Source organism: Limulus polyphemus, unplaced genomic scaffold (assembly GCF_000517525.1).
Source record: "Limulus polyphemus unplaced genomic scaffold, Limulus_polyphemus-2.1.2 Scaffold233, whole genome shotgun sequence".
Classification (NCBI taxonomy): Eukaryota; Metazoa; Arthropoda; class Merostomata; order Xiphosura; family Limulidae; genus Limulus; species Limulus polyphemus.
Genome location: NW_013665843.1, coordinates 422,938 through 443,666, shown reverse-complemented (window position 1 = coordinate 443,666; position 20,729 = coordinate 422,938). Strand labels below are relative to the sequence as shown.

At 33.6% G+C, this 20,729-nt stretch overlaps 1 protein-coding gene across 1 annotated transcript in view; it reads right to left on the bottom strand.

Moving 5' to 3' along the window:
- Nucleotides 1-20,729, bottom strand: part of LOC111085089 (integral membrane protein GPR155-like) — a 72,630-nt gene that overhangs the window by 4,729 nt on the left and 47,172 nt on the right. Inside the window, exons 7-9 of the mRNA XM_022382244.1 lie at nucleotides 17,946-17,955; nucleotides 14,880-14,975; nucleotides 4,655-4,719 (exon numbers count right to left, since the gene is read on the bottom strand). Of these exons, the coding sequence (XP_022237952.1) occupies nucleotides 4,655-4,719; nucleotides 14,880-14,975; nucleotides 17,946-17,955 (171 nt within the window). The remainder of the gene's footprint in view (nucleotides 1-4,654; nucleotides 4,720-14,879; nucleotides 14,976-17,945; nucleotides 17,956-20,729) is intronic.

Sequence of the window (20,729 nt, the reverse complement as noted above, 5' to 3'; positions counted from 1 at the left end):
AGACAGTGCCACTCTGAAAAGCTCATTCCAAAATTTGTGAAGGTTAAGTTAACGAAAAACTGAAACCAGTTTTCAGGTATTTAGTACAAAACCTTGTCGAAACGTTGTACATTTGCTGTTATGTTAAACTTATATTAAAGTTTTTCTTCATTACCCATTCAAGCCGTCTCCAAGCATTATTAGTCTGAAAGTGGGTTCCTCGTCATCAAACATGGTATTTTGGTAGTATAGAAAAGCTATTTCGTCTGTTCTTGTGATTTCTCTCTCTAAAGTGTACATCATGACACATGAAATGTGTAGAAATTTCCTATATACTTTGCTACGATTTTATCATTTTCAAACCTGAATTATAGGCTTCCGTAAGAATGTATATGAGGCATTTATACGTCGATAATTGATATCATGTTTTTATTTTTGAATATTTAAAAATCGCCCTGCCTTGCCACAGTATGCACTCAGATAATTTCTGTAATCATTTTCTAAACGTTACCCATGCAATTTGCCGAGTTACAGGACCATTCGGATGTACTAAAATTTTACGTAAAATCTGGTTTTAGCTACTTCGAAAGCTATATTCATAGAAATAGACATAGATCATGTTATAACATGAAACAATATAATTTATTCTTAATTTTTTCAATAGTTACAGTTTTAAGGTAATTTGTGAACTCAAAGCTATTAGTTATATGGTAAGGGTTATTTCCTGTTAAAGGGCCTAATATATTTGCTAAATATTTGAAAAGATTATACGTGGGTGAGTTAGTAAAACTCACAATTAATCGAAGAGGGGTATTTCTTGAGTTGCGATATAAATGAGTTGTTGTTTGTTACTAAGCACAAAGCTACACAAAGGGCTATCTGTGCTCTTTCCCCACGGGTATCGAAACCCGGTTTCTAGCAGTATAAGTCCGCAGACATACCGCTGTGCCACTGTAGGGCATATAAATAAGAGATATATTCATTTGTTGATCTCAGTTGAGTATCTAGGCGTCATCCGATACCAAGGGGTGTCGTTTTAAATTTAATATGTTAGTTTTTCTTTTATGAGACAGAAGTGAGATGTTTAATTTTTTTTTTCATTAAGATAGAATCACTTGATAAATTATCAAACTTCGTGCGGAAATAGCTGCTTCTCTTCCTCTATCGGCTGATAAAATTTCGATATCATTGTTATTATTCAGTTTGTTGTTAGCTATATGTTCTTGTTTAGTTAAATTTAAGTAGAAAAGGTGGTAAAAAGGTAGACTTCTATTTATAATTTCTCTAACTGTAGTTTATACTTCAGCTTGTCTTAATGTACTTTCTACGGATCCTAGAACGTTTGTAGGATGTATTGTTTCTGAACCAACTGGAGATTATAATCCTTTTGTTAATCAATGAAACTGAGATTTACTTCAAACAACTGTAGAAACATATACTACCCATTGATTATCAAAGGATTTGATTATTTGTATGCTCTGTTTACATATTTTTAAAGTTTTAAAATATCCTTCTTTTCGTGTGTTTTTCTCTTGTTCTTTGCTTTTGAGGTCAGTAATTATGTTTACTACCTTATTCTGATAGTTTTCAATCACGTGATTCACGGAATCAGGAATTCAGGCTTATAAATTCTGTCGACTAAATTCAAGACTATTTCACGATTATAAGAAGATTTCACCGGTGGTTTTAAAAAAAAGCTCTAAGGAACTGTACAAAAGTATTTACAACGGTGATTGAAATTTAATTGCATGTTGTTCAAACCGCACGATTTTTAACCTGGTTGATATTAATCTTCTAAAAAGACTGACCGTTTTTGTCTATGTCATGTACGGATTTTTTGCAGTTACGTGTCTAACACTTGGCAACATAGCAATTTCAATTATTAAAGGTCAAGCTTGACAGTGAGGATAACACATTCCTTACAACATTAAGTTTCTATACTACAGTATTAACAATGAAATTGTATACTGCAAACAACACTCATTTACATTGCTTAATTAATTAATTAATGTACGGTAGAAAGTACTCAAAAGTTTAAATTAATCTATCGTGTTTTGCGTCAAATATTATATTGATAATTCTAACCCTAATTTATCAAACCTTTTTTAAACCAAATTCTTTTGAACTACAACTTTTCACAGAAGATACAATAATTTCCCAAGAAGATTAGTAAAAGTAGATGGAAAAACACAAGATCATTTTCAGTACTTAGTGTCTTTGAAAACAATTTAGAAGATGTTAACAAACAGTAAGCTCAGGGAACTGGATGAATCTGCCTAGTCCCCTACATTTTATCTCACAAACTAAAACGCATATTTAGTTATGCTACCAGAGAAGAATATGACGTTGATTCCACACACTGAACATGATTTCCTTCATGACTACTTCTGCTTGGGTGAGTTTTTAGCTTAGTTGTATCAACAAAACTACAGTAGAAGTAGCGCACAGGTAAAGATCTGAAATAAAGACGTTGGAATGTCCATGAGTGACATTGTAATATAATGTAAAAGTTCGCCATATCTTCTTTTCTTTGTGTTGATACTAAAGTAATCTAAGATTATTACCAGATAATGACTTTAAGTTAATATGCAATTTGTTCACACGTCACTACAGTTTTCATGCCTCTTGTCCTCGTGATGAAATCAACAATGAAATAAAACCTCCCAGTAACATATTGTCAGCATAATACAGTAACTATTGATCACTTTGTTACTGTCTATCTAATCGCCAGTTCTATTTCGTCTGTAGATTTTGTGTTATTAAGCTATTTTTTATATCATTGCCATCTTCTCTCTTGTAGGGAAAATGTAGAATGCATACAATAATATAACTAATAAAATGCACTACAACAGTAATGAAACAATGAATTGTGGACTAATGACACTACAGAGGCGTACGTCATCAAATAGATATCATTTGTGCAAGTAACAAGACACCAATGCTGCCATGATTCAATTTTTCCTATAATTGAAGACTTATTTCATATCTATTGTTCTTTCGCCATTCTTTGGCTCTGGTCCAGCAGTGAGACTCACGGAACCACGACACCTGGTGATTTATGCAACAGAGAAACACATAGTTTATCCTTCGAACCTAAAGAAGCTAATTTCTGGTGAATAACTGCAATGATGGTTGCAGGTTTTCTTCACTTCTATAACTTATTTTATGTTACAACTTTAATTATTGTTGTACTATCCCTTTTTCCCCTAGAGGCGTTTCATGAGTTCACTTGGCAAACAGTAGATGATCTGCAATATGAGGCTTAAATTTTCTTATGGTGATACCGCGGATCTACAGTTTAGTTGAGTTGAGCTCATTGAGGTGCTATAAGAAATCGTGCGTAATAAGCCCATGCATGTGATTAATGTTCCTATGAACGTGAGAGATTATGATCAGGATCTGACATGCAGTATGATGACAGCATTTACTTGTGACCTACCATATTAACTTTTCTTGAATGCTTCAAGATAGAATGCTGGAGGCTGACTTGACCAACAGTGCTTCGCAAACTTCTCCATTAAATATCAAACTTTGCTACTGCTTTCCATGTTCTTAAAAACACTAAATGGTTGGCCACATTACCGAAAATTTTCTCATCTTTTTTTAAACTGCAATATTTTTGAATAAGAATAACTAGCCACAGTTGTCTATTGAATATTTGCAATCGAGGACCAAAGATTTAGTTATCAAAAATAAAATTACACATTTAATTGACCAACTGAAGAGACCAAGCCAGAAGTATAACGTAAAGCTGGCTATTCTTTATTAATTTCCACTGAGTACAATAAGAATGGAATACGATATAAAAATTAACAGATTAACAACTGAAATTAAACTAGAAAGGAAACTGGACTGAGAGAAACTGAACTGTTCAAATATATAGACTGGTCTGGCTGGAGTTTATGGACAGAGTCAGAACCCTAGTTTTCACTAGTAAGAGAAGAGAAGAGAAATATCTCAAGAAAAGCTCTGAACAGCAATTCTCAGAAGAGTAAATACGGGAGTACATTAGCAAAAGTAAGGAATTACAATAAAGATCTCCACTATCATAGCAATGGGGGTGGAGAGTGAAGTTAAGATGGGATAGAAAACACACAGTTCAGGAACAGAACAACACTTCGTTAACTCTCCTGTGACAAGTGCAGAACTGAATAAGTACAAATTTAGAATAGGTATTTAACTAACATATTACATAGGGATGTGAGGTTATGGTAACGTACCATAGACATGTTTATACATTTATCCAAAAATATAAACGCCTTTTTTATTTACGTGAACGGGAACCAACTTCCACAGTAATTGTCATTTTGTAACTTTATGAGTTCTTTTTGAAGTCTGTTTTTGAACTAACAAGCGATTTTACTTGATTGTTTATTAAATTTTAGAATTAATTGAATCTTTAACGACAAAATTATATATACACAGTGAACAAGTAACAATTATTTGAAAAAATAATTATAGATAAAGGTGCTTTGAAATCTATCAGTAATTTAGATACTGTTAAAGCAAAAAGTGACGAAAATATGTATAGTAAAATATGTTACACAATACAAATTAATGTTTTGTAATAAACTAAAGTTAAAAATATTTCTTAAGTTTCTGTGAAATATAAATGTTTCGAAATAATAAAGTCCAAATAAAGGTAAATAAAAATAAAAAACTGAAATTATCAAACCTTTTAACAAGTGAAGCACTTAAAGTTCGAACGTCAAGGCCAAATATTATGAATAAGAAGAAACCCTGTAAAAATGTACACAAAAGTTTTAAAAAATATTAAATAAGTAATTAAGAAGAAACCAAAAATTTACGCAATTTTCTAATATTATTGAAATATATTTTTTAGTTAATGCTCAAACAAACAATCATGGAAAATATATAATTTCGTTTTTAAATGTTATCTCTATTTGTATTTTGTACTGATGGCAAAACTACTAAGGCTATCTGCCGTCTATAATTTTGGGCTATTGACCAGATGGATGGCAGCCAATCATCATCACCGTACCAACCACGTTGAGGAAATGACAGTCACTCCTATAACGCACCTACAGTTTACATTGCGGGGAATATTTCGTGGTATCGAATAGATTCGAACCATATTTGCCAGTCTCGAAATCCTGAGCTCTGCTACAGGGTCAACCTGCGTTCTTAATGTAACCCACTGACATAAAGGTACCTGACATGTGGCCTGGTTTGATGTACCCATACACTTTTTTTATTATTTATCACATTGTTCCTATACAATCTGAAACAAACTATTCCCTTAAGATACTGTGAAAAGCATTTCAATCGCTATGTTGCGATAGTCACAGTGATCAAGAGACTTAATTCCATTTGCAAACTGAGAGCAGCTGTATGCAGGATATAAAGTAAAGAGGGTGTTAACTTTCATTTGGCGAACCCAGTGTCAACAACTTTTGTCAGCTTTTGCTTTGTTGCGCTTTTTTCTTATAGCATTAGCTTCACTAAGTGCGCTTTGCAACTAGGAGATGTAGGTAAGCATGTTAGGCGTTAATAAATAGAAACTGGTAAATATGAAATTTGTTATTATTATTATTTTTGTGTAGCTGCTCTCACTCCAAAGTTAGCACACAAATAAGTGTTTCTTTCAAACTTTTCTCTGCTCGATAATCTGGAAAAGATATGCACTTTGGTGACTAGTAATGCCCACTAATTGAAGTGAGGTCTTTTTAGCAAGTTATAATTAATAAATTATATAGTGGAATGTTTATAAGAAAAATATGATTAAAAGGATAGTTTTTCTAAATATAAATGATTTCCTAGTATTTTAAAATTAATTGAAAGTGAACATAACACTCGATATAAAGTAAATGAAAAAAATTGTGTAGCATATTCAGCAGTCAAAGACAGCTTCACGAAACATAAGTCTTTGAATCAGTGTCGAAAAAGTATATTTTTAGTTCCGAGCTATATTTAACTGCTTCACAAATATTCACAGCTCCACAAGAATCTATACAAAGAAGGCCGGATGTGGCCTAATGGTTAACGAACCAAACTAATAATGCTAAGGTCTATAGTTGGCATCCTGTTAACGCAAAATTGGGCTTCGTACTTTAAGGCTGTGAGTACATTATGAAAGCGACGATCAAATTCAAGTATTCTACTACAGCAGCCAAAATCTTGATTATAAATTCTATTTACTACCTACCATCCTTCTAGTTTATCAGTTCAAAATTACTGCTGACGATATGCATGATATTTTGAAACAAGTAAACAAATCTGTAATTAGGCAAGCCCAAGATACTAACAAATATTTTACTAAAAGCTCTATGAATTATGTCTAATGTATGATGTAGTAGAACATAATAATTAGACATATGTAAAAGTTTCCAAAAAGTATAGAGAGGTTGCATTTGGGGATAATGTTTATTTACTGAGAAGGTTTGGTTGTTTGTTGTTAAGCACAAAGCTACACAATGGACCATCTGTATTGTGCCCATCACGGGTATCAAGACCAGGATTTTAGCATTATAACCCTTCAGACTGAACACTGAGCTGCTGGGAGGCTAATGAGAAAGAAACGTTGAGAAGTTTCAAAAACTGTTAAATGAACTTCTGAACACTATGAGAAAGTCGTGCCTTGCATTTTTAATGAATAATGTTTTAGTACATTTAATACATATTCTAATATATTTAATTTAGTTACTACTTTACTAGGATATATGAGAAACGGTAGAGATATCAATATATACCATTTATTACATTATTTTGTGACAATTTACTGGATCGGAGAAATTATCTTATGTTCTGAAAATGGATTAAAAGGCTTTGCATTGAACGCTATACCTCGAAAACTAGCAGCCTTAAGGATTTTCAGGATCGGGTGTCACCCACTAGTTAGTGTGACAGACTGTAAAGATAAGGTTAAATAGCGCTGTGCACTTTGGTGCTGTGGGTGCGTTATAGGAGTGATGACCAAATCCCACTATTCGATTAGAGAAGCTCAAGAGTTGACAGTGGGTGCTGCATTCTAGCTGCCGTCCCTTTAATCTAACAGTTCAAAATTAGATACGCCTTGTGTAGTTTTGCATGAATATACATAACAAACAAACAAAAGACTGAAATAACATGTGGAGTATGGACTTCGTGAAGGGATGTTTTATGGCAAGTGTAGAGCTAGTTAATAATAGTAAAATTCATCACAATAAAAACACAATTAAATAGATGAAACATAGGTTGACTGTTATATCGTATTCTGTCATATTCTACCTTAAAGAACTGCGTAAGAGATTATTAGAACGCAAAAAGTTTAGTTTTGTAGTTAAGCAAATATACGGAAAAACTATTTAAATTGATAATTTGAAAATAACTGCAATATAAAACGAACAGACAAACGGAAATTTTAAATAATCAGAACATAAAAAATATTTCTATTAATGCCTTAACGGAAGTATTTCATATGCAAAGTTCTTACCATGGAGTGATTGCTGTTGTGTACTGAGACACGTTTTGGTTGGTAATGCCAATAAAAAGTGATTTGCAAAATATGTTGATATCACCAGAGAAAAATGATTTCGTGTAATGTAAATGTGTTATTGGTAAATGTGATATCTGTACCAGACATTTCGCTCTAGCTTATAGAACATGAACCTTATCTTCATTTGATTTCTTAATTCCATATACTTCGCTAGTAAAGTGAGAGTAAGAAACCTGTTACTTATTAACTGTTACTAGACTACTGGGAGAAAGGCCAAATAAGGAGGAGAACTAATAGCTGTCAACATTCTAGTTACATGAGGTAAACATGTTTGTTTTGAATGTCAGTTTCGGTAATTGTGTGTTAAAATTTGAAATTTGTCAATTGTCGGATATACAGAGTATAATACCTATGGTTGCAATGTTTTATCAGGTTAACTACAAGAACTGAGCTCCTGATCTACCTGATAAATACACTGATATTTGATTTGTTGAGCATAACAAGACTGTGGAGCATAAAAAAGATGTTGCAAATGGCCAAAAAATTAATGCTATTTTTTGTTACATGAGGAATATTTACTATACAATCAACTGTAAGTCAGCCAAATTTATATATAAAACTGAAATTACGTCAACAGAAAAGTTGTGGAAGTTTCGTTAATCCAAAGGTTGGCAAAACTTCAAACAAAATTTAAGCTGAATCCACTCTTTGGCGTCATATGGAATATCCGTTATGAAATAAACAGTGTATGAGTTTCATTTAACAACCAATTACTGGACATAAGAGGACACGAGAAAGTGTCGAAAACTGTATACAAATCAATTTAATATTTTTCTGAAATAGTGGTTCCAATTATTATTTCAGATTTTACCCGTTACTGTATATATCTTCTATTTCGTGGCCTCTGTAGGTCTATGATATACCTTTATTCCTGGTTGAAGTTATGGAAAGAAAGATTGTAAAGCTACTCCATGTAGTTTCTGTGTTGCCAAAACTTCAAACACAATTAAAGCTTTTTAATTAAAGTAATTTCTTCGCTGATGGTGAAAGAATTCCCACCGTGAGTGAACAACTTGTTAAAAGTTTGAGTAGGTGATACTCTGTGCCCTTCTCAGATAGATTTAGAGTGAAAATAGTCCAGAATCAACTACGTGAAGAATATGAGAATATTGAACAATGTTACCTACCTGGAACATTTAAGGTTTGTAGATTTCAGTTTCGTCTCCTACCAATGTTTTGTGGGCTCTGTAGGGTCCCACGGTAAGACAGCGGCAAGTCTATGGATTTACAACGCTAAAATAATGAGTTTGATTCCCTTCGGTAGACACAGCAGATAGCCTGATGTGGCTTTGCTATGCAACACACACACATACACGCCTGTGTATATCTGTGATATACCAATATCCCTGGTTGAAGCTATGGAAATGTGAAGCTTAGGAAATGGCTAAGAGCTTCAACTTCAACGCGCTCTATGCAGGTACCGTTAAGTTGACACCTTCAATTCCATCATTAGTGGAAGAATACAAAGTTGCTAAGGGTAAGCTTTTCATGATGTTAAAGAACTCAAAGAATAAGGCCATCGGAGAATATTTCCCTGACTTCAAAACAGGCAGAAAGTGGGATGTAGGAACAGAGGGTGCAGATATAAAAGTAGGCTGGTGATGAAGGAGATTGAAGGAGCAGAGAAAATGGATTGAAGAAGTTTAGGTTGGGAAAGTCAGGTGTGGTTTTCGAAAGGTGACGTGAAAGAACGTAGTAAATATGGTAACAGAGGAATCAAGGAAGATCAAAGAAGAAAGAAGAGTCGCACAGGCAGTATCTCAGGCTCAGCAAGGTCGATGGACGCGTTGGGAACATGTTGCAGATTGCCAATTGACGTGGGGAAACCTTTGGCAGATGGAGTTATCTCGATTTAGCTACTTGCTCATGGCAGTGTGTGCTCAGCACCTTAGTCCAGTTAACTTAGTTAGGTTGAAAATGAGCAAGGTTGAGAAGTGCCAGAGTGTTCTTCTAGGGGGACACTGGTACACATTCTTGCAGGATGTGGGCAAGGACTTGGCAGGTACATATGGAGGCACAATCAGGTCTTGAAGAAACTAGAGTGATATAATAATGGCTGGAGACGGCTTAAATGGGTAATGAAGAAAAACTTTAATATAACTTTAACATGACAGCAAATGTACAACGTTTCGACAAGGTTTTGTCATCATCAGAGTGATATGCTGTTATCACTTTTATGGATGCAGAGGAATATGTAATCGATAGAGTATATATGAAAGTATCGAGTTTATGAAAGAAGGGACGATTTTGAGAAAGAGGAAAGCTATTAATTTACAAAAGGGGGCTTACAGCTGATGTAAATGGGAGGTACAAACTAATCTTACATCACAACTAGTGTTTCCTCCTGAGATTGTGTTAATTGGACAATTATCTGATATGGTGATATGAAGTCTAGAAGTTAATAGGATAGAGTTTACTGTACCATGGGAAGAAAATGTCACCTGGGCCCACTAGAGAAAGTTGTTTAGGTATGAAGAGCTTGTTGGGGAATGTTGTGCTAAAGAAGTTGTGAGGTATTTGCAGTGGAAGTAGAATGTCGAGGGTTTGTAGGCCACTATACAGTAGATTTCTTGATGAGAGTCAGAATAGGGGGGCGATGCCTGAAAGAAGCATTGAAAAAGGTAGATCAAACTGCCAAGAATAGCTCTGCATAGGTTTTGAACCAGCACAATAAAACCAGGTGCAAATAATGACTGATTGTGCCAAATGCTCAGTGGTATCATTCATTTGCTGCTGGGGTCGATCGTGGGTGCTTTACTGGAGTAGGCCCCGAAACAGCGACATCCATGGTATCCAGTTGATGCATCGAGCATTGGTTAAGGCCACGTTATGCTTTTACATTGTGACATATGGGTTTGAAACATAATTCTAATATATGCTAGACATTTTCGAAAGGTTAATATAATCTCATTGTACTGTTATAAATTTATCTTAAAAACGGATAAAATATACGGATATAAGAATTCAACCTTAGAATTTTTAAACAAATGTTAAAGAAGATACAACTGTGCATCAGGATAGTTATTAATTTTAAGTTCAAGCTGCTTAATTAATAAGGCTTCCTTTATTTTGTAGCGGTTTATATATATATTTCTGTATTATGAATTTCAACATTGTCGGGCTGAAACGAATGCCCATTCTTGGACATGTGTTCATAAACGTGGGACGGGAGTATATTTTTAACGCAGGAAGAACTTCGTCACGTTGTTCAAAATTTACTTGATGCACGGAACAAGTGGTATCAGAAGCTTGGTATTTTTTGAAATAGAAGTTGCCCTAGTTCTCTACTAGGAAGCAACACAACTCGTGCACACAAATTAATATGATATTTTTTTTTACAATTTTGTCCCAAATCATTCCGATTGAATGGACACTTTTGGGATAAAAGAATTGTGCAATAAATAGGATGTTCATTATTACTTGATTTGTGCTGAGATTTCAAATTTTTTATTAAGTTTAGATAATACTCTATTAACCGTTTATAGAGGAAAACCGTTTCGGGTTACTGACTGTTTTGAATTGCAGTACGATTGAAGTATTTGTTACTGGAACAAAGATTCTTGATAGAATTATATAGTTTTAGGATGCCTAACTTATGAGAAGGATCATGGTAGGAGTTCCAGGGTACGTATAAGCCTGTATAAGTATCTTTATAATAATTGGAAGTGAGAAACTTACTATCATGTCTTTCAACAAGAATATTCAGGAACGGAAGTTTATGGTTTTCTCCATGTTCACTGGTAAATTTAATGTCAGGATGGATCAGGTTCATGTGTGAAAAGAACCCTTCAACGGGCAATGAATATCATCAACATATCTCACCCAGAAGATTAGTGGACGAAGGGACGTGGAAATAGTTTGATCTTCAATTTCGATCGTGGATATGTTTGCAAAAACGGTTACAAAGATTGCTCATGCTTGGCCCTTCGATCTGGCTATAATTGAGGCCTTCAAATTAAAAGTTGTTGCAGGGAGTGATGAAATGGAGAAAGTAACAAGAAAGTAAAGATCTAAGAGAAGGGTCTTTTATGAAACACTCAAGGGTACAATTCACTGCTTGAGAAACTTCTCGAAAAGAACGATAACGGCAAGTGGGTCGAAATGTTTAATTTTTGTGACAAATTCTTCTGAATTTTTAACAAATGATAAAGCATGGCTGATATAAGGGGAAAACAGCCAAGCTAAGTATTAGCCTAAGTTGAAATTAAAGTCTCCATAGGCAGAGACAATAGGTCGTAGAAGGAAATCAGATTTATGAATTTTGTGAAGACCATAAGTTTGTAGAGTTCTTGAATCAGTTGGTCTGGGAAAGGTCGTTTGAAATAAGCTCCAATTCTTTTTAGCTATAATAGAAAAAAAAACAGAGTTCCATTTCTCATGTAGGTGTTAAGTTTGTGTTCAATAAGGTGAAATCATTCTTTTCTTGGAGGATTTCATTCATTTTTACGACATAATCAAAACAAACCATGATTACAACGAAGTTGCCTTTATCTGCTTTAAATACAATTATGTTGTTATTAATTTTTCAGGATTTCAAAGTTTTAATGTCACGAGGTTGTAGGTTTATTTTAACTTTGTGAGATTTATTAATTATGGTTTAAGCATAAGCCGAAAATCTTTGAACAAATTTGAAATAGGGTTATTTGGAGAAATATGTGGGAAGGAAACCGCATAATTGTTTAGAGTGTTAGGAATTTCAATGAAACTAGACGGAGGAATGCAATTATCAGTACTATTTGACTCACAAGAGATTTGTGGATAAACTTTGATTTTAAATTGACCTTGAATTGCAATTTTTCTAGCGAAACCTTCCAAACCAGTTTTTAGCTCTAAAACAGGAAACGGTTTTGAACCAATAGCAAACTTAAACCGTTTTTCAAACAGCTTAGATTAATCTCTTGAGAGTTGACGCTTAGAAACATAAAATTTTAACAAGATAAAAGTTGGCGTTGATATGCCGAAGACTGGAAGTCTTGGAACTTCTTCCCATGTCTTGTGGTGACAGTATTATTTACGTTATTCTGGCCTGTTCGACAATGCAACACTGTCCAACTTAATGGTAGATAATGTTGACTTCAGTGTGGAATACATTGTGATGAAAGTTGCGGTTTTCTCTCGAGATAACTACATTTGACACGAATATGTTGACGTAATAATTTGAATTGCATGACGTTAATAATATTCCATAAATGATAGTTTACAGAAGTTAATGTGTAGTTTAGAAACCGTGGAACTACGTTATTATCACGATATTTTTTGAAAAATTTGATGTCCAGTTTTGTCTTTTGTATGAGGAGCTGAGTTTTTTGTCTGTTTTTCATTTATTGACAGAGTACAGGTACCACGTTTCTCTTTCAGTAAAGCTTATCGACCCACGAAAATGATGAGAAACACACTGGTCTGTGGTTAATCAGGAGAGAGACAGATCATGCTAATCGGAACCCATGTCTGGGTATGGAATTCTCTCTGCAGAATCTCGCTGTTTCTGGTAACGGTTACATTAGACTGATCACCAATACCTTCAGTCAGCTAAAACTAAACGGCATGAAGAAGAATTAACAATAACTGTCATTCTGCTCAAGTGAGAGAATGAAATATTTTGAAAGAACATAGAAAAGTATCTTTAAGACACTTCGGTGATTGGCAATCCGGAATTTCTCATCACCACCACTAGACTAACAAATTCAAATAACAATATGAGGAGACCAAGGCAGTGAGTTAAATACACAGATCATTACGTGACATCGAACATTGATGTTTGAGAAGAATGACATGTCTGACTGAGCTCTTAGCGGCTTATCCATCAGTTGAGAGGAAATAGCTAAATGGTAGTGTTCGAAACATGCAGTAAAACTGAAGATGTTTACGATGAGGATGATGTCAGTAAGAGTGCACTTGTAACAGAAACATGTAATACGTCACAATCGAAGCCTGAAGTTTACGTTCGAATAAACAATGAGATAGAGTCACAACCTTACATCCATGTAATGACTCGCTGGAATAGCTTAATCTGGTAAAATGGCTAGCAAGGATCAGCTAGTTTCACTGCCCTTAGCATGGGGTAAAACAGGTTTATCTGTTGAATTTCAAAGGCACAGCAAAGAAAAGCCTGCATAGATTTATCCAATAATTTCGGCAAATCATTATGTGGTATGTTTAGTTGTAAGGTCAAATATCGCATAATCTAATGCTCTCCCTCAATGGTCCACCCATCAAGGCGACGTGCTACCCTCAACTAAAATTTCAACTGCATAATAGATGAACTTTGATACAGAATCAGCCCTACAGAGAAAGAGTACTTCATAAGGCTCGAAAACGTGGCTCTAATGAGTACTTGCATACTTATGCTGACGATTTGTTTGTTTGTTTAAAGGATATCTGTAGGATATTTGTGCTCTGCCCACCACAGATATCGAAACCCGGTTTCTAGCGTTGTAAGTCCGCAGACATACGGCCGTGCCATTGGGGGGGGGGGGTATGCAGACGAGCTATACCATTTACAAAATATAACTTACCCAGAAACGATGTGATCATAATAGCACACAAAATTAATATCACATAATGGAAGATGTTTAATTGGAAACACCGCAGATTAATGATGTCGTATGATATTTGTTGGTAATACGACAAAGAACCGATGTCACAGAACAGGAAATATTTTGAATTCCAACAAAAAAAAATTGGTACATTATCATGCATTTACACCCCAGCATTTAACATATGTAAAAGCAGTAATCTGCAACATGAACTAGAATCAATATCTGATACATTTATTAACGGAAACATCTCCAAATATCAATGCGATCGATGCGATAGCACTTACATAGACGAAACAGGACGCAACATAAATATTAGGATCAAAGAACATAACAATCCCCCATCACACATTTAAGAACACTGTAAAACAAATCAACATCCAATCAATATCAGCAATTTTAAAATATTATGCAATGAAAAGAGCATGAATAGAAGAAAAACAAAAGGAGCGTTAATTATTCATGAGCTAAAACCTAATTTAAACCAAAACACAGATGTCACCCTAAAAGTTTTATAAACTGGAACAAAATTCTTGCGCAACTTTCTTATACTTTATACAGTAGATTAAAGTCTATCTCTTATAATCACACGAGTAGTCGAATTACTGTTATAAAGTTAAAAATAAGATAATCCACTCAAAAAAGCTGCGTCTCTGGACTTTTATTTAAAGTATACAGCGGATTTCCTCTCCTTACAACAAGTAGATAATATTTTATTGAGTTGGATTTACAGATGAAAATGACCGAAGATAATGCCCATGAGTATAGTTATTGACCTATTAATTTTCTAATGTAAAGCCATCATAATTAGATAACTTTCAACGAACTTATCAAATTTACTAAAAATTCCTTTGATATATTTTACTCACCTGACCAAAGTTCATGACTGCTTCTACAAACTCCATCCCCATTCTAGAGCCAGATGGTTCTACTGATCGTATCTTCCAGATATTAACCACCAAACTCTACATAATGTATATAAAAAACAATCTATAAAGCTGACCAAGTCACTATAACCACCATATACGAAACAGAAGCTGAGATATGATGAAATTAATAGTTATCCCAAACAATTTGTAACAATACAATATACAAATGTACTATCAATTGTTTATTTTACATTTATTTCTAATTAGATTGATTAATGACAAAGATAAGTAAGATATTTGGTTTTGAAACCTCATAATTAACAAGATTATTAGAAATTGTTATTTTAAAAAGAGCAATAGGGATCTTTAAAATATTCAGAAAGGAGATAGGCAACTTAAAGTGAAATGCAATCGCAAAAAAGTAAACAAACAAGCTTAAGGTTTGAGACATAGTGTTGAAATTATTTCCTCAAGATACAATTTTTTATTTTGACTTCATGTCTAAAAGCTGTAATACTTAGGAGAGTCAAAATAGCGACTTGTAGCTTGAGAAATAATGTTAACACTATGTCTCAAACCATAAACTTGTTTAATTACTTTTTGCGATTGCATTTTCACTTTAAGCTATCTATCTATATTATTTTTGTATTTTTTGAAAATCCCTATTTACCCTTTTTAGATTAAACATTTTTAATGATCTTGGATAATCTTTAATAATATGGATTATAGCAATACTGTCCTATTTGAAAAATATTAGTTTATTGAAAAATGTAGTAAGTGTATGATGCTTTCTCGGGAAACAATGAAAACCTTTGGATTGACTTCATACACATTGGATGGATATTGCTCCTGATATCACTGCCACAATGTTATCATTGATAGTGGTACTGCATGTATGGTTGCTATGATGCATGGTGATCAACATACCACGTGTTATGTACATTTTTGTAAAATATATATAGCTATATAAAGTATATATATATATATATAGCTATCTATATATAGAGCTTTACAACTTAAAAAACTAAAAAACCTACATGTAGATATAAATACTAGCGAACATGCATTGCATGTGCATGCATGTAAAACTTATACAGTTACAAAATCCAGTCCATGCACCATTCCAATATAGTTCAGTATTTATATCCTGTAACTATTTGGGGAGTTTGTAATCACTGGGTTGGAAGAACTACTATATATATTCAATGCATGCACATGGAAGACAGTGTGTCATAATACAATAGGATATGTATACAAATAAGCATTTTAAATATTTTTTATGGTTGTTATATCCCCCCTCCCCTCTCCGGTGGCCATAGTAAGGCCGGTCATGGTTTTACTGCAGCTGGAGAGATTTCTTCTTAGAGTGACATTCTGTACGCTCTACAAGGTCGAAAAAGTGTTAATTAACAATTATGATTTGGTTATATTAATACACCTTTCCTCCCTCCTTTTCTGATGGAGTTTGGGTCGTGACACTCCTACGACTATCTTCCACTGTGACGACTTTATCTGAAACTAAATATTTTTAAAGAAAATACATAGCTATAAAATTCCTGTTTCACTTTCGTCTAGAATCGCCATCATTTTCGCTATCTCTTGCTTGCACGATTCTCGTCACACCTTACAGTCAGCTTCAAGAATGGCTACTCTATCTGCAATACCTATAAAATTCGCAGTCACACAATGTTGGCTATAATTTGACACTTACCATCAGCCATCTTCGTGATTGCCAATCCGATGCTCAAAACTGAGGTTGGTTCTACCTTTTAAAGTATGGTTTAAATATTTCTGTAGTGGTAGACAGCCTAGACGTTTCTATAACGTTTTATACGTTTATGTAACGTTTTAGACGTTTGTGTAACATAGCCTAAATCGATCATGTCGCGGTAAAAAAAACAACTGTGATCCTGTTAGCAGCGTCGTGTCCGAAAGGGCAGGAATCTTATACTTAAATGGTACGCGATATCAATACAATTGCAACAATATGTTAATAATCGCTATGGTACATTTGTCGTGCCTGCCATATAAATGTTAAACTACATCTACAGCCTACACGCTGCTATATATGTATGCATGTAGTAGATTATGAGGCTCCATGTAAACCACAACGGTTATACAGCCGCTGTAAAACTACCCTAACCAATGCGCAATGATACGTTTAGTAATATTGCCCAGGTTTTACTACAATACTCACAGCCATTTTTTCTGTAGGCTGGCGGAACAATATTCAATAATGATAAAGAACAACAAACGGATGATCCCTATTATGAACCACTGCCGTGAAATATAAGTATGCTGATGTATAGTGAATACAATTGTCCATGTAGTGTTAACAAAATCAGGACTGGCAGATTAAGCGTGGATGGTGGGTTGTAATAGGACCCTGCTATTTGGCTACCTTCTCTCTGGTCAGTAACTCAAAATTAGGAAGTACGGCTGATAGTATTAGTAGCTTTGTCATAAAATACAAACAGTTCTTTTACACTAAGTATCGATTCCATTAAAAAATAATATTGTAAACCGAATAAAATTCTATGTTTTTAGCGCATAGCCGCACAATAGGATATCAAAGTTCTGTACACTACAGAGAACTGAATTCCAGATTTTAGTGTTGTAAGTTCGTAAACTTAAAGCTGAAACTCTGGGAGAAAAATTCTAAGAAACTAAAAAATACCAGTATTTTCTGGGGAGTGTTCTTGTCTGTCTTGTACATTTTTTCAAAGAAAAGTAAAAACAAGGAAATTAAAACTGTTGAATCGGAAGATTTTGCCCTCTATCGCTCTTAAAAAAAGACGCTGTGCAATGTATTTTAGTACATGTAAAAACAGAATTTTTGAAAATGTATTTTATAAAGTCGCTTTTATTTGTTTGTTGCTGAGCTGCTGAAGACCTATAATTTTGTAAAAACAAAAGCACACTAGCGAAGCCACAAACAAACTAGTATTAGTGTTATACTTTCAGGTAAATACTAATTTTAAGACAAGTGTCAGGTAGTTAGACCCTCTAATAACAGCAGATTCGCTCCGAAGATAAGGAGAGCAATTCTGAACATGATGCACTTACCTGAGTTTTCCTAGAATATGTGATATAGTGAGAGTACACAAATTTATTAAAGATAAATATAATCTTTATTATGAACAGAAAGACAATTGTACGTTCTCGTGCAGGCAAAATCACAGTCACTTCTGCTGGACTCTACTTAGTTTCACAGCTATCTTTTTTTCAGGGTAAAGCTTAATCGAATTAAATTCAATGATCTTAAAGCAAGTTTTCATTCAAATAACTCTAGATAGAACTGAACTTAGAAAGTGAGCATGAATTCAACAGGTAAGTGTGGGTTCTTTATCCATTTAACAGTGTCACCTTGAGACCTATATTCTCTCATAGCATTGGTTGGTTGTTACGTTAAGACAACGTCAACTTTGTCAGCAAAAGATATTACAGTGCTAATCCTTTCAACATGGATGCTATACATTATTGCAATACCCACTCAGGCAGAATAGACATTATTTTATATAGAGATTCAAGAAACAAAGCAACTAAAATAAAATAATCTCAACGACTTTCTGGATCAAGTGCTTATGCCAAAACTGCATAAAAACTAGATAGCCATTTTCTTTTTAATTTCTTTATATCTAAAGCAGGTAGAAAACATGTTCTTGCATATTAAATTAACAAAGACTTCTTCGTTACAGAATTATAGTGCAAAGCTACATAAAAAGTACCTGTGCATAACCATCCCTAATGTTTAATTGATAGATAAGAGGGAAGGCAGCTGATGAACAGCACCCACCACCAGCTCTTGAGCTACTTCTGTCTGACCAACAGTTTAACCAACACTCATATAGTTCAACTACAGCCCCAAAGTACAGAGCGATTAGTAAAGTGACAAAAGAATAATCATTAAATACACTACAAATACTGATGCTATTCTTTTCTTTTCTGTGTGCAAAGCTACACAATGGGCTATATGCATTCTATTCAACGCAAATAATCGAATTCTGGATTTTAGCAGTCTACGTCTGGAAAGTTGCTACTGATCCACTACGTTACACTTTACAAATACATGTGATAATATTTAATACACACATTATTACAGACATTTATCAAAATCAGAGGTTAAAGTAGACTTAAAAATATTTTAGAAAATTAATTTTGTTACTCTTTCGAACATAATGCTCAACAGTAAATTCTTTAAGTTTCTTTGAAGTTGAGTTATGTGTTGAAGTATTATGTATAAGGATAGCAATTCAAAGATTTTTCAAAATACAACCAATTATACCTTATATTTCTTTATGTTTTTTTTTCAATTTTGAACAGTTCAGAATTTTTACTTTAGAAAATAAAAGAATCTTTATACATAATAGCCAAATGTCTATCTGTCACACTCTGTATCTTTTGAATAGTTAATTTGTAGAAAATAATTATATGTCAAAATGCTTCTTTTCAAGAGTACACTACTGGGAAATTACTCTTTTTTTTTGTAATTCTTAAGATATCATATCAACATCTATCAATCATTCTCTGTATGTGCTGAACGTTCAACTAGGGAAAAAATTTATTAAGAACAAAACTGTTTCTTTTTGTGATGGTATTTAGCTAAAAAAAAGTGGACTTCCTCCGTCGACTTATTAAAAGAAATACTTCGAAGGTAGGAGCATGAACAGAAAAAAAAGACATAAAGAAAGGAACGTGTTTGAGTCTATATTTGTTGCTTTTCGATTTATATTTACCTTATTTTATTTTTTAATGTCGGTGTTATATACATATCTGATTTTATTGTACCATGTCGAATGAATTAATTTAACTTGAATTGAATGTCTCCTCTTTGACACTTTTTTTTTATAGAAATGACAACTGTCAAAAAGCACTCACTAGCGGTCTTTTCTTGCTTTCAGTAAAATGACAAAGAACAATGGCATCCATCGGAAAAAAAATCCTCGCGGCTATTTGCGAACCTGAGCGCTCTGTTGTGCTGGGTGCACCTATAGCATCGAAACCCAGACATTTTTGCCAACGTTGCATTGCAGTCAGTCTTTTCTGCCTTATAAACAAACGCAATTCAATTTTCCTTATTGAAATAACACGTGGATTGACAAAAGATGGTTGTTAACGGATTGGGTTGACTGCACATTTTATATTTATTCTTCACCATTTATAGGAAAATTACCGTTGAAATGTTTTAACGGGCATCTGCTAGTGTTGAATAAGTTATGCTTGAGTCGAGCTAAAACACTTAATCTTGTAGCATGATATTTAATTTATGCAAAAGAAAAATTACTGAAAAAAGCATGGGACACACATACATATTTTTAAAAAACACAAAACGTAGAAAATTCTTATTTACATACTGAAAGAATAGTAAGCCAATAAAACTATAATTCGACACAGAAAATGTGGCAGTGAAAATTATTTGGTTGCTTTTATTTATTAATTTTTTTAATTAACTTGAATTTAAAAATACTATTTCAAAAATTCCTGATTTTGTTAACGATATTAAAATTGATTGAAACATCTAAACATTAAAAGTTATTAATATAAAAATAAACGTTTTCAGTGTTATGTTTTAAGAGTCTTTAGGTTTTTTCAGTTAATATTAGATGGACTGGTTTTATTCAAATTATAATTACTTTCATCTGAAATAAACAAAACATGGTCTGTTTTGGATAGAAACTTATATTGAATATATGACAAGAAGAATATCATTCTTGTATGAATGTAATAAGGAACGGAGAGATATTTAGCTTGCTACTTGTCTGAATATATGCAGCAATATAACAATAAACAACCTTTTGCAAAAAAAAAAAAAGAAGAATAAATAGAAACAGCGCGAGTAATTGGTGTCAG